The 15,575-nt window shown below is 40.3% G+C and overlaps 1 protein-coding gene across 4 annotated transcripts in view; it reads left to right on the forward strand.

Moving 5' to 3' along the window:
- Positions 1-15,575, forward strand: part of LOC121277223 (transducin-like enhancer protein 4) — a 210,064-nt gene that overhangs the window by 83,526 nt on the left and 110,963 nt on the right. For 2 of the 4 annotated variants that reach the window (XM_041186390.1, XM_041186393.1), the window contains 2 exons: positions 1,302-1,364; positions 3,065-3,169. In XM_041186390.1, the coding sequence (XP_041042324.1) occupies positions 1,302-1,364; positions 3,065-3,169 (168 nt within the window). The remainder of the gene's footprint in view (positions 1-1,301; positions 1,365-3,064; positions 3,170-15,575) is intronic. The other 2 variants (XM_041186391.1, XM_041186392.1) reach the window with 1 other exon arrangement.

A 15,575-nucleotide genomic window follows, 5' to 3' on the forward strand; every position in this document is an offset into this window, starting at 1 on the left:
CAGGATATCTTATTGGTTTTGGTCTTCGTCTGTTGTAGTTTTTAAAAAAATAAAATTTAGATGGACCATTTCAGGCTTACACAAACTTGTAGAATGTTCCTTTGCTTTTTTTTGTAACCTTTGCCTCACCTCCCCCAAATCTTACTGCATTCACCCAAAATTATCAAAATCACCTGCACTTCACTGATTGGGTGATGGGAATGATGTAACCTGTAACTTTTGAATTTCTATTTAAAATCTGATCATTTGCTCTGCATAAGTGCAGAGGTACCTAATAAGTTCAAGTTTGGAGAAAAATTGTCCCAGATCTTAACTCCATCTGGGAGTTAGGCAGGCAGCAGCACCTTCCAGCCCCGACTCCTCTTCTTTCAGGGTTAACATGATGAGAAAGCCACAACAAACAGTCAACTAGTTAAAATAACAGTAGGGTCCCAACTATGTTATCTATGTTATCCATCCATGATTTTCAGCTAATGCCCTTCTTGCCTCCTGATAAGTACAGGTTAAAATGATAGTCTGAAGGATCACTGGGATCATTGACGAGTGAGTACTGCACATGATTTTAACTGCCAGCCTAGCTGGGAAGGCAGGGTTAAAATTGGTCCTATTATTTTTGTTCTGACTGTCAAACTAATAAAACTCCATAGTTAGTAAGATCTGAACTGCTCTTTCTAGATTCTCACGGATGAAAAGTACTCACAAATATATATCCAACTGATGTGCGTGCACATTTATTCAATTAGTTATAGAATCATAGAATGGTGACAGTGCAGAAGGAGGTCATTCGGCCGGTTGTATTCATGTTGGCTGTCTGCAAGAGCAACTCAGTTCGGCCCACTCCACTCGCCTTTCCCATGGCCCTGAACTTTTTTCCCTTAGGTGCTTATCCAGTCACTTTTTGAAAACCCCTATTGCATCTGTCTCCACTACACTCTCAGATAGCATAGTCCAAATCCTAACAAGGAATAGGAAATGTAAATTTAGGATGAAAGAGATCACATTTTATGCAGATTACATGCATGTGTGTGTATGTATTTTACCTGTAAAAGCTATAAACTCACTGAAAATATTTTTTGCTGGCCCTACTGTTTCTCATTCTTGAATCCTTATTAATCCAGGTATTATATTAGAAAAACTTTTATCCCACTTTATTTTTAATTGCTGCCAGGCACATTATGTAGGCAATTAAATCAGCTACTATAGGTTAGTTTGCTGCAAAAAGAAAATCTAGTTACCACTGTGTGTATTTTAACAGTTTTTGCACTAATGACCAAAGACCTGGTTATTCTTTTGTCTTTCAGGCTGAAATTGTCAAGAGACTAAATGCCATTTGTGCCCAAGTCATTCCTTTCCTGTCTCAGGAGGTAAGCTCTCCTTGATATTACACATTTATGTTCTTGGTAGTGTGGATGGTACTTGGCTTTCTTTTTGCAAATATTTTGTTTTTTCGAGGCTTTTTCCTTGCTTACTTCTGGGGCACAGAAGAAACCTAAGGAATAGACTTCCAAATGGAGGTCACTTCCTTCTACTTCCATTATAAAGCTTAAAAATATCACACTGCTGCTTTGGATGTACCAGAACTCAAGACTCTTGCTTGCATGCTGAGTTATTTTTAGACCAAAATAGGTGTGAAATCCAATTTGTTTTAGACCATTTGCTGTTTTCAGTGTTATAATATTGTGAATAAAAGGACATGGTCTGTTTATTATAAAATATATCAAGTGTGTACAATTTGCAGATGTATAATCATGCATGTACTATTTTTTATCCTCTCCTGAAAATGGCAACTCATGCTGGAATGGGTGTTGATAACTTTCCTAATCGTGCAAGGTTCATATGTAAGCATAGACAGAGTGATACAGTGGATTATTTGCACATCATTATAGTTGAACACAATCTTGCCCTTGCTACCTATGTTGTTGCCATTTGTAAAATACTTGGAAATTAAAATGCATGCCTTTATTCATAGAAAAATATCTAACAGGAATTGGGTTGAGTGAACTTGTTGCATTAGATGAGGAAACCTAAGGGCGAAAATACTTAACAAGTGGCCACCTCGTACCACACATACAAAATCACAAAAACATTATATGTTGTTATTTACTAAGTGGAATATGATGAAGTACAGGGCTCAATTTTAACTCACTCAAAACCCATTCACTTACACAGAGTTAAAATCAGGCCATGGGATGCTAAATGAATTAAGTACATAATCTGAACCGTAAATTAAAGATAGCTTTATTATGACAATGTGACCTTTCATTTCGAAAGATGGTTCTTCCATATCATGGTTAGATTCTTTTTATGGTGCTACTAGAGCTTAATGAACATGCAAAGGATGAGGTACGTTCAGTGGGTGCCTCAGCAGTTTGATGTCTTCCTGTGCTGTTAAGTGCCACTGGAAATTATGTAAACCTTGAATTTATGTTTGAGCTCCACATTCATATATCTGCATATAGTATACTTCCTTAGCTTCTTTAAATTGTAAAAACTAGTGAATATCTTTTGTGAGGGTAGGTCTTTGTGGATCCTTCTTGTGTAAGTCTTTGTGGATTTACAAAAAGCACACCACTAAGAAGGTATCTATTCAGCTGCTGCTGCTGCAAAAAAAAAAATTGTTATATTTGAAAATCATGGCTCCAGGATGTATTTAGGTGTGAGGAAACTTCTTACGAAATTTCAGAAAAATGTACTTATCATTTCATAAAGCTACATTGCATTACTTAGTTCACTGAGTTTTGTAGATAGCTGTAAATACTGTTTTTTTTTTTCTCTTAATAATGGGTAATTTTTTTACCTAAATGTACAATGACAATTTTGTAATTGCATAACTAATTTATAGCTTCTCTTCTTTATTGTTGAAAAGGTCTAACTGATTAAGGCTTTGTTTTGTTATCATAATAAACTCTTAGAGAAGGGATTGGATTGAGCAGTTGAATATGCTCTGTGAATATTACATACCGAACTGACCAATGAGGTTTTTGACTCTTAGGTTTAAGAAGGACGTAATTCTACAGAATGCAAATGAAACTGACATTATTTGCTTTCTGAAATTCACTTTCAGCACCAACAGCAAGTGGTGCAGGCAGTGGAGCGGGCCAAGCAAGTGACCATGGCTGAGCTAAACGCCATCATCGGGGTACGTGGTCTTCAAAGTCTGCCCCTTACAGTGTGTATACCCATTTTATTACTCTCCTTACCACTGCTGGAGCCAGTTTAACACTTGAGATGAGGGAGATCACATGTAAAGGGAACCATTATCTTTCATTCTAATTTTAAGCTAAAGATACAGGCATAAATTATTGCTCAATTCAATCTAGCTATTTTTGAATGTTGTGTGTTATAAATTCAAGTTTCAACTGATGTTAAGAAGAGAAAAATAAATAAATATGAATGGATGAAATTTGGCTGTAATTCACATGACCATTTAAAATGTCATTAAGTTAGTTGTGGCAAATGTTCTAGAAGCATCACAATATTCTTAAGTAATTATGTGAGTTAGAGGCCTCGCGACAGTTTAATCTTTCCCAAAAAGCCAAATAATAATTTGGATTCTTACGACTGGCATAACTTTTTATGTAATTAGTACAATAAAATGGAAGTACAGAATATTAAGTTCTTATCTGTAGCTGCCTGCTGGTATAATATGTGCAAGTCTGGTAAGGTTTCAGTCATTGCCATGTATGTGTACAGTGTGTATATATTTTCTTATCAGATTTTTGTTCTTTAAATCACCAAAAATGTTAACTGTATAAGAGAAACCTTGAACTATTTCATGTTATAACCACTTAATTTCTTCACTTTGGAATATTGATGGACATTCCTGTTGCTACAGGTGGCATAAATAGTCATGATTCCTCTGGTAAAATGTGCACCTGACTGCCCACCATTACTTTCAACAGTAAAACGTAACATATTCCTATCTGTATCATTGCTATAAATGTTCATGTCTTATCGTTTTTAACATTTTAAAATTTAGTGCATAGTCATTGTATCAGACTTGCATATCTTATGGTAAGATTTCTCAGTCTCTAGAAGAATCGAATTGGTTCGGGACAACAGTGATTTCTTAAAGTGATTGAAGAGAATATGCTAGAATCGAGCGTTTCCTCTGAAAAGCCTCCTAAAATGGCTGATAAATAACTAAGTGTTTCTTTTTTCATGATATAACACATGGGGAGAGGAAATGATCACCATCCAGTGAAAGCTATTGATGTTGAGTTTTAGTCTTTCAGTGGTGTTCTAAAGCTCAATTTACACAATCTGACATTTGATTACGTATTCACTTTTCAGCACTTGCTTAATAAACCCTTTGGGATTTTAAGTAAATGGTAATGTATGGGATTTTGGCCTGAAATTTTTGTTCTCCTATTGTAATTTGACAGGAGACCAGCAGAACCACTAAGAAATGGTTTACACCATTTCATTTAGGATTCAGTTGGTCTCTCAAAAGAGTTATGCTGCAAAATTGGGAGAACATCATGGAGTCTAAATCTTTCTTTTTATTTGGTGTTTTGGTTACTGTCTTTTCTGAAATTGGATTGCGATTTTTGTCCAACAGCAACTTTCTTGAGTAGTAATTTTTAAAAACTTAGAATATTAAAAGGGGATATCAGTGATTTAAACAAAATAAATTATTTATAAAAGCACTATATACATAATAAATAGACTAGGTTATTTTTTTATCCACTGAAGCATAAATTTGCTTAACCTAGAATACACAATGAATAAGGCAAACTATTTTTCTTCCTCACTTTTACCCCTCTCCTAAAACCCATCAATTAATATGGCTGTAACTACAACACAACCGTACTGTGAATCCTACACCTTTTACCTACACAGGTATGACGTCCTCAGTGACAAAGCCAGTCATACCAAAGAACTAGCAATTCAGCCTATGCTAAAATTAAAATTGAGAGATAGTTTATCTCAACAGTATCTCCTTCACATATAACTGTGCAGCTGGTTCTAGCAATTATGTTTTATAAAATTTGATTTGAATTAACTTGCTATGTAGCAATTTTCTCTATCTTTTCTTTTGTGTTGTCTGTGAATTCGTTTTTTTTTCTGTTTTTTTCAGCATATCAAAAACACTTTGAAATGTTAATTATTCAATTTGGTTTGATTAAAATTCAAATTGCTGAATGAAGATGTAGGTAAGGGTCACTGAATAACCAATCTGAAATGCAGATAGTACTTCATTTTTTTGCCTTTATAAAATAGGAAGTTGGAGCCCTCTGAGGCTGATAGTGGCTTTAGACGTGGCTTGATTGTTAGTTGTTTTTAATGGGTTACTTTAAGTGCTATTCGGAGCTTGGATGACCACATGGAAGTTATTGGCATTTAATTAGATTAAATAAAACAGAAGAGTGACCTTCATTTCCTGCTAATGGCCTTTCAAAAAGTGGGATGAATTTAAGTCAATCATGAAGAATTGTGAATTATGTTTGTTCTATGTCTTTCACGCTTCAGTTCTTAGCATTGGAGATGAATAAACTGCGCGGTCACGTTTTATGATCCCTCAGAAGTCAGGCATTTTACGTAGCAAACTTTACTTTATATTTCAACATTTTGGATTTGTGCACACAAATTCAAAATGTAATTGTTGCAGGCAAACAAAATAAAACAAAATATAAAACAAAAACAGAATTACCTGGAAAAACTCAGCAGGTCTGGCAGCATCGGCGGAGAAGAAAAGAGTTGATGTTTCGAGTCCTCATGACCCTTCGACAGAACTTGTATAATGCTGTAGAAAGATTTATATGAAATAGGGAGAACTTTTTAGCCAAAGCAAAAATCTACCTGCTGGTGATCTTAGAAATTGAATGCATGTTCCCAGTTAGAGCCCCACATTCCAAGTCAAGGAGCCCTAGTGGGAATCAGGGGAAAATGCTCTGCTGGTTGGAGTCATACCTAACACAAAGGAAGATGGTTGTGGTTGTTGGAGGTCAATCATCTCAGTTCCAGGGCATCACTGCAGGAGTTCCTCAGGGTAGTGTTCTTGGCCCAACCGTCTCCAGCTGCTCATCATGACCTTCCTTCCATCATAAGGTCAGAAGTGGGGATGTTCACTGATGGTTGCACAATGTTCAGCACCATTTACGACTCCCCAGGTACTGAAGCAGTCCATGTCCAAACGCAGCAGGACCTGGACAATATCCAAGTTTGGGCTGACAAGTTGCAAGTAACATTCGTGCTACACAAGTGCCAGGCAATGACCATCTCCAACAAGAGACAATCTAACCATTGCCCCATGACTTTCAGTGGCATAACCAATGCTGAATTCCCCCACTCTCTACATCCGGGAGGTAACCATTGAATAGAAACTGAACTGGACTAGCCATATAAATACTGTGGCTACAAGAGCAGGTCAGAAGCGGGGAATCCTTCTACGAGTAACTAACCTCCTGATTCCCCAAATCCTGTCCACCATCTACAAGGCACAATCAGGAGTTTGTTGGAATACTGTGCATTTGCCTGGATGAGTGCCGCTCCCACAACACTTAGGAAACTTGACGCCATCCAGAACAAAGCAACATTCTTAATTGGTACCCCATCCACAAATACTCACTCCAACCACCACCAATGTACAGTGCCAGCAGTGTGTACCATCTACAAGATGCACTGCAGCAGCTCACCAAGACTCCTTAGACAGCACCTTGCAAACTCATGACCACACCCATCTAGAAGGGCAAGGATAGGAGATGCAATGGAACACCACCACCTTGAAATTCCCCTCCAAGCCACCCACCATCCTGACTTGGAAATATATCGTGATTCCTTCATTGTCCCTGGGTCAAAATCCTGAAATTCTTTCCCGAACAGCACTGTGGCTGTACCTACACCACATGAATTGCAGCAGTTAAAGAAGGCAGGTCGCCACCACCCTCTCAAGGGCAATTAGGGATGGGGAATAAATGCTGGCCTAGCCAGCGATGCCCTCATCCCATTAATGAATATAAAAAAAAGAACGTCACGATTATAGTATTGCCTGTTATATGAATTTGTTGCCACACTCAGTTAACTTGTTTTTTTGGTGATGCTTGTCTAGACTATATAGAATGCTGAATGGTGGTTGTAATGCTTTGGAAGACAGCATTAACTTTGACCTATTTATCAATTACACGGCGATTTTTTTTGTTGCTCAGTCATGGAACCAACACAACCACTTAGAGAAACCCTGATCATCTGGATAGTTTCTTCCCTGTTTGGAGGAATATGAGTCTTGCACTTAACTCTGGGAAATACAGTCTCCATGAACGGTCACTACATTGTATATAGTGTGCTATTCAATCCTTTCCACAAGCGATGGCTGGGTATGCTAGAGATCCTATATTTCAGTAATTAGTTACAAATAACGTCTAAAACCTAAAATAAAACAGTGTAATAAGTAAGTGGAAAAAATCCTACAGATATTAGAATGCAGAATAAAGAATAACAGTATTTGACATCTAGAAAAAAATGCAGGTATGAAATATAACAGTCCTATGGCCATGAGGTCCTCATTATATAAGGATATGAAGACAGGAAAGAGGAAGTTGACCCAATGATGCAGGGCCTGAGATACAAATCATGAATAAACTTGACAGGAGCAAATCAACACTGGTCCAATGACTAGAATTTTAAAATGATAAAGGCTCAGCCTATAAGAGAAGTGGAAAAACAAAAAGAGACAAGACAGGATAGAGGAAAAACAGTTCAAACTGAAAATGAAACTTGGAGTATCAATGTGTGGGATAGGGGAAGGGGCCATCTCGAAGAACACTGAATCACCAAGCCCTGAAACCTGACAAATCACCAATTCCACGATGGGAAAGTTCTTGCTGCTTCTGCTTCCTGCCTGCCCCCACCCAAGCCACCCCTCAACTGGCCATTTTGGAAGACAATGAACAGCTCAGGTGTCAGAGATTTTGGATGACACCAAGATCATACAATAGGAACGCACAGCGTATACTGACAAGCCTTTTCTACCTGATATCAATTGCAGAGTTGCTTCTTTGAAGTTTAACAGGGTTACAATTTTGAGGGCACTGCATTGTAAAACTTCATGTCGTATCAGCACAATGTGCAGGGTGGGGAGCCATATTTGAAAGTTTGACTTGAGAGGCGGGAGAGAATTTAATCTGTTTTCTTTCTGGTCTATCTCTCCCAATACTCCTTGGCTGATGCAACTTCGCCTAATGCCAAAGGATTGTGATAAAACAATTATGAACTAATTCAGTTGGATGGCTCGTGTTGAAGCCTTGGAGGACTTCTATCAGGAACTTTAGGACACTTTGGAAAATTTTGACATCTGTTGTGATAAGCTCCTATACTATTTTACGAGAGAATATGTCAACAAATTCATGTGCTGGTCTGAACAGCACTCCCAGCAATTAGCAAGAATCTCAGCATGTTAGCCATGGCTGTGTGCTGTCATTATATAGAATTGATGCAGTATCTCTAAAGGCCCCAGACAATTACAGTTTGAAATTTTAGGTGCGACTAAATAAGTAGCATCCTGAACTTCAGCGTAAATTGTGATATGAAAGCTGTCCCCTTCCACAGTTATGAAGTTAAGATAAACTAGCTAGACCAATAGAAACAATTGAAGCTTAGCTTCATAACAATAGATCAACTAAGTGGAAAATATAGTCTCACCCGGCTTTGTTAGATATTGTGGGACCAAAACTCTATTGCATGAACAGTAGGCACTCTATAAATTGTGATTTCCAAGGATACATAGCAAAAAACATTGTGAGCAGGCAACTTCCTATGAGGAAGTTGAGCCCAACAGTCCTTTTCACAATTTTCACAGGCCTCCTGTAAGATGAATAGAAGATTGGCTCAGAAGAGATAAGTTTGATTATGAATTACTGACCTCTTCAACCATATATCAGAGATCTAGATTAATTGTGACATCTGATTTAATATCATTGATCTTGTATCCTAACATGAGACTGTATTGTCATGTGCAGCCATGACATGGGTATGTATTATATTTTCCTGATACATACCATTGAATATTTGAAACAGTGGAGCAAAACCCATTGATAATCATAACGACCAAGGATGAGTGTGTGAAAGTACATTGAATAGAAGTGTTCTCCGATCCCCTGATATTAAGACAATTCAACCGATTGAGAATCTTCGCAGCGCAGTGAGAAAGCACAATGCTTGGGTTAAATTCACAACATGTGTGATAGTTAATGAACTGTTCCTCCCACAAATAAAATCCCAACTGATAGGCATGCACCATTTTAATGATTAAGTTCTTCTGAGAAGCCTCCCATGATCGAGGCACAATGCTATTGGTGGTCTTCCTAAATTCAAAGAAAGCTTGCAGAGCTCATATAACTAGGTTGATGATGATAAAGTCTCATCTAAGCTTATATAAAAAATATCTCAACTTGTGCTGGTAAGTTTAAAAGGGATATTAAAGTATTGGACAGACTAATGAAGACTGGATCATATCACAATTGAGTCTTTTGAAGTAGTGCATGATACACTTTCAGATGAGCCACATTGATTGGATGGCGCAGGAATAGGACACTGTCATTTTACTTTGGGGAATTGGAGTTGAATATAATCTTTTTTTGCTGCCTGAAAGGTTCCTAATTAAAATATAGCTAGGTAGATTTAACACAATTCCTAATGAACAAAAAATGCACAGATCCGTCCATAGATGGACCCGAAATTAAACACAGAATGATTGTTTTGGAAAAATTTGTTGTAAGGGAATAGAATTCGGTGATTGGGAGCTGAGTAGAGGGAATATTATTCTGCATTTAGTTTACATCATACCTGGTTCAGGGAATGTTCAATCTTGAAACCAAGACCAAGAGAGAGATGGATAATCTTTTCTTAGGCCCTTGCCAGTTATTTTTTTGAACTAGCTTCCAGACAATGTTAAATATCTTTATGTGCAAATGTATACCAGTAAGTACACTTCATATCATGCAACATCTAGGTTCTTGTTCTTATTTAATACCTAAAACTAAACAAAAACTTTAACCAGAATGTAGACATTTTTATATGTAAAATATCACTTTTATATATGAAAATCACAGTGAGGTTAAACATCATCTCTGAGACGCATTGTTATAGTTGGTTTACATTGAAGGCTTGCAAGTAATTTTTGTAAACAAATGCATATCTCCTGATTTGCAAAGATCTTGCTTTCAAAATCATACATTCTGTAGGTGGACTTTCATTTATGTATTGTGTTTCATAATCTTAGAATGTTCCAAAGCGTTTTACAGCCCTTGAAGGTCTTTTTTTTTAAAAAAATAACTTATTATAACTTAGGAAATGTGGCAGACAATTTGTACACAATTCCCTCCCATAAACAGCATTGAAACAATGACCATATAATGGGCTGCATTTTATGTGCCCCTGCTGGCGTGTTCCCAGTTGGGGGCATATACAATAGGGTGGGGGCCTGCTCCAACACCTTCCCGCTCACCCCTTTAATATGGGGGCTGGTTTGGTCCCAAATTCAGCTGCCCGCCCGCCATATTTAAATAGATAATCAAGAGTCAATTAGGCTTGGTACCAAGCCAGTTGACCCTGATTGGCTCTGCAGAAGGGTCATTTGGACTTGAAACATTAACTTTGTTTCTCTCTTCACAGATGCTGCTGGACCTGCTGAGTTTTTCCAGCATTTTCTGTTTTTGTCGATCCTGATAATACTCTGCCCATGCCATAAAACGTTTGGCGTGGGCAGCTGGGTAGGGTGAGCAACCCAATTTTCTAACTCCATTCTTCAAAGGATGGGAAGGAAGGAGGGGTTTCAGTCTTCAGGAGCTGCCCTTAATGGATCGGGAGGTGCCACCGCCTCACAATTATGGAACACCCCCCCCACCTTTTTTCCTATTCCGCCCTTCCCCCAGACCCTTAAGTGCAACACTGCCCCCACACCCCTCTCTGACCTGCTGAAACTCTCCCAGCTCAAGACCCCAAACTTACCAGCCTTGGAGATCCATGGGCCTTCTTACTCCTCTACTTGCAGTCCCGGCAGTGGCCAGTAATGTGCTCTTGGTGCTGTTGGGACTGATGGAACTGCCTGACAATCGGATCCACTGAGGGGCTGAAATCTCACATTGCCCATGTTAAGCGTGCCTGCAACATGTTATTTGCTTCTGGTGCAGACCAACCGTCTGCCAGCAGCACCACCCCCCCCCCGCCACCGTCCCCTTTTTATTTAGTCCAATGTGTTTTTAGCTGTTGGTAGCCATTATTAACATATAGGGCAGGATTTTCTGGTCGGCAAGCGGGGGCGGGGCCCGCTCGCCAACGCGTAAAATGATGCGGGATGACGTCAGGTAGAACTCCCGACGTCACCCCGTGTCACTTCCATTTTCAGGTCCTTGCTGCGCCCCCGCCGACCTGTCAACAGCGTATTGAGAAACTAATTAAAATCATTAATGGGTCTGCTCGTCCAACCTTAAGATTGGCGGGCAGGCCGGGAGCCCTGGTGGGCTTCAGAAAAAGCATAAAACCTCATCCACGGGCGGGATGAGGTTTCATGAGGGTATTTAAATTTTTAATAAAGGTTTCAGTTAATGTTATGGACATGTCCCAATTCATGTGACAGTGTCATATGAGGGAACATGTCAGGGAAATTTTTCTATCGTTGTTATTGCAAATATTAACTCGGAGCCGATGTCCCTGAGGCAGCACTTAGCCTCAGGGAGATCACTGCGCTCTTTTGTGTGCATACGTGAAAGAGTGCACTCCAGGCTGAGGGAATTCCCCCCCCCCCCCGCCCGCACAGGGAGCGCATAGCACTTCCTGGCGGACGTCATGTTGAGCGGGCCTTAATTGGCCCGCCCACCTAAAATGGCAGTGTGCCCCCGATTGGGGGTGCTGATTGGAAGCACACCTGCCCACACCCACTCCCGCACTTCCCCCCCCATGAGGGGAAAATTTTTCCCATGGTTTGCAGTCAATTGTATAGTGTAATTTTTAGCCATACGCATCACTGTTTTAACCATGATCTGCTTGCCAAAGGAAGATTTTAAAAAGCTAAAGATCTCATTTAAATGATCACTATTTTAGGGAATTATTCCCCACAGAAAATAATTGTGGTTTTTAGAGAAACAGCAATGAGTCTGACTGCTTTGTGATTGGAAATGTCAAACACATTTGACAGCTTGAACTGTTAGTGAAAGCTGAGGAAAGAAACTGATTAAAATGTTGACGCTTCAATGGTGCTGATGGAGCAGTGCAGTTGGACCGTGTCTCTCCTGTGGCTTACGTAAGGTACAAAATTATACTAGAATGTCTTTGAACCTCCCTCTCAATTGATTAGAGGTAGCATGCAGTGAAGCGATTTAATTCTGTAAACATTGTTGTGAGTAATGAACTGTTTTCTCCTGCAGAATTCACAAGGCTTTTGCTTCCAGAATGCTGTAAAATGAATTCACTGAGATGAAACGTGCATCCCAAGATGCATTCATTTCACATTAGGTTCTGGAGGTTCAGTTGAGGCTAGGCCTTAATTTGATTAGTGCCCGTGAATTGTGGTCGGCATGGGAGGTCATTTTAAGTAGAGTATGTTGAAATAGTTTAATATTAAGGCTGTCTATGTTAGTCATTATTATTGAGTGCATTTTTTGACTTAAAACAAATTATTAATATTTCATGTGTACACTTTGTAGGCTTGTTTATTTTTATATATTAAGTATGTTTTTTTTAACATTTGAGATTCGGTCTATTCATGAAAGGGAAGGTGTTGAATGAAAGGAAAATTCCACAATAAGGCTTTACCTGAGTTTCTGCACGTAAAACATGCTATCCAATGGAGTATATCACAGCTGAGCCTAATTCTAACTTCATTTGAAGCCTACCTGGCAATGATTTTATGGATTTGGAAGAGAATTCTTCCCCAGCCAAAGGCTTTGAGGTTAATTCTAGAGCCTTATTTCTGCCCAAAAATCAGCTGGACCCTTCCTGATCTGTATAACTTAATATTACATAACATGATGTTGTCAACAGGTCAAGAGTTCAGGGGGATTAAGGTTTCTAATCAGTGAAGAGAAATTCCAGCTGAAACGACCTATCCTCCTAATGCAAAATTTTTATATCATTCAGCTAGAAATCATCTACCTTAATATTAGCCTCCAGCCTTTCAAAGCCCATAGAGCAGAAATAGTATCCACTTTATGATCAGAGATTTTTTTTCACGAGTCTGTGATTTGTCAGCTTTGCTCAGGGTGGTTGCCTTGACCTGTTTGTCTTCAGAGACATGTATTCTGCAGGTTTGTGTTAGAGGTCCTATCAGTGTTCATTTCTCATGATGCTGCTGGATGCTTCCATCACAGGATGAGGTGCTTTACTCAGAAAACTATATTCACTAGCATGATAAATGATTTGCACTAAGGACTGAGACTACTTCAATTCTTTTCAGGATCAGATCCGCTATTGGTATAGCTCCGGGCAAACATCATGGGCGGAATTTTCCATTAATGAGACTAAGCGCGGTGGGGGGGGTTTCAGCAGCACCCATTCCGCTGGCCGGAATGGCAGGAACTCGTGCCCGATTCCACGCTTGGAGGGCCATTAGTTACGCAAAGGCTTGCATTGGTCCGAATCACCAGGCAGGTCGGGAGCTGATTTGTTGGCCCACTGTCAGCTGGCGGATTCGAATGTCCGGGCACTGTTTCAAGGCCAGTTCAACACACAATCTCAATTTGGCCAGCCCACCAGCGATGTCTTGCTGCCAGAAGAAGAAGGCTGAGAGCCTCAAGAAGAAAGCAGTACCCCGCTTCACTCTCCAGGCCTTGATCAGAAGGGTGCAGGTGCAAAGACATGCATTCTGTCCCAGGGATAGCAGCCTGGGCAGCGATCGCAGAGCAGATCAGTACAGCTAGCAACCGCATCAGAAATTCCGCCCAGTGCAGGAAGAGGATGAACGATCTCATCCGCTCTGTCAGTGTAAGTCATCATTCAAAACCCTACAACATCAAACTCTCATCATGGCATCATGCACTGAAATGGCTATTCTCTTCAGGGATCTCACACAACCATTAGCAAGGGACACAGGTCAATACTCGCTCTCATCTGTAATGTTGCCCACGCTCCATCTTCTGGCCCTTCTGGAAGGGGCTCACCACACCTCCTCCATCCCTTCTCATCACCTGCCTTTCTTCTTCATACTGGCCAAGCTGGTGCACAACAGGCATGAGAGAGCACAGAATGGGGGAGGGACGGCTAACATCATTGCCCTCACTGAGTTTGAGGAGGCAGCAGCTGAGCTGGCTGGAGAGAACAGAGATCACTCCTGTGGGGAAGGGGAGATCGACCTCTCCCAGAAACCTAGCACAGATCACGGCTCCATTCATCAAATCCTGACAATCACAGTGAGTCTCATGCAGTTTTATCTAGCTCATGCTCATTAACAGAAATTCTATTTTCTATTTTCCAGGTATCAGCAGATTGAAGCCCCCAAGCCAGTGCAGCACCAAGGTGAGCCCCAGACTACATCCAAAGAGGAAGCTCCGGAGGAACTGTCATGGTCCCCCACGCACACCTTCCACCAACTCAGAGACACATGCCTGTGGGGCACAGATGTAGATTAGGCTCAGGCTCACTTTCTGGAGAACACTTCACTGACATGTCCCCGCAGCAATCAGAGGACAGCCCAGGTCTCCAGCACTTGGAGGGCTGCTGGAGACCAGTCACCTTCTCAGTCCAAGTCAGATGATGTGACTCTGGAAGTGACTGCCAAATCAATGCTGAAGATGCAATGACAGGCGGCGGAACATGAGTCGCTCAGAGACTAGAGCAAACGATGGAGGAGTCCGTCTGCTTACTGTCTGATGTCATGGCTCCAACATGCGAGTGCCTCGAGGTCATGACGGGAAGGCTGGCAATCACCAATGGAGACCTTGGTCCGGCAGGTCTTGCTGGATTTGCGCTTGGCCCTGCACTCCATGGCTACACACCCTGGTGGGTATCAAGATGTAGGCAACATGGGGACGAGGCACCTTGATCTCTCTTCAGGTGCACCATCTCCTGCAGGAGTCAGGGTGGGGCTCCTCAAAAACAGGATAACATCATCTGATCTTATTGATCTGATCGTATTGAGATTTCCAGACTCCGAGGATGTTGGCAGGGCAGATGTCGATAGGATGTTTCACCTCATAGGGGAATCTAGAATTAGGGAGGACAATTTCAGAATAAAGGGCAATCCATTTAAGATGGAGTTGAGGAGGAATTTCTTCTGAGATTTGTGGATCTTTGGAATTCTGTACCCTAGAGAGCTGTGGAGGCTGAGTCATTGACTATATTAAAGGCTGAGATATACAGATTTTTGAACTATAGAGGAATCAAGGGTTATGGGGAATAGACAGTAAAGTAGAATCAAAACCAAGGTCAGATCAGCCATGATTTTATTGAATGGTAAAGCAGGCTTAAGGAACCATATGGCCTACTTCTGTTCCTATATTTTATGTTCTTATGTTGTCTATTTGGACATATTCCATATCTGAGAATTGTCATCAGTGGGACCTCACCTATTTTGTATAATATCTAAAACTTCAACTTAATTCAGCCCTTCTTGTAGTCATCATTTTTCTGGTTGGTTATTATGA

The sequence above is a fragment of the Carcharodon carcharias genome, chromosome 4 (genome assembly GCF_017639515.1).
Source record: "Carcharodon carcharias isolate sCarCar2 chromosome 4, sCarCar2.pri, whole genome shotgun sequence".
Lineage (NCBI taxonomy): Eukaryota > Metazoa > Chordata > Chondrichthyes > Lamniformes > Lamnidae > Carcharodon > Carcharodon carcharias.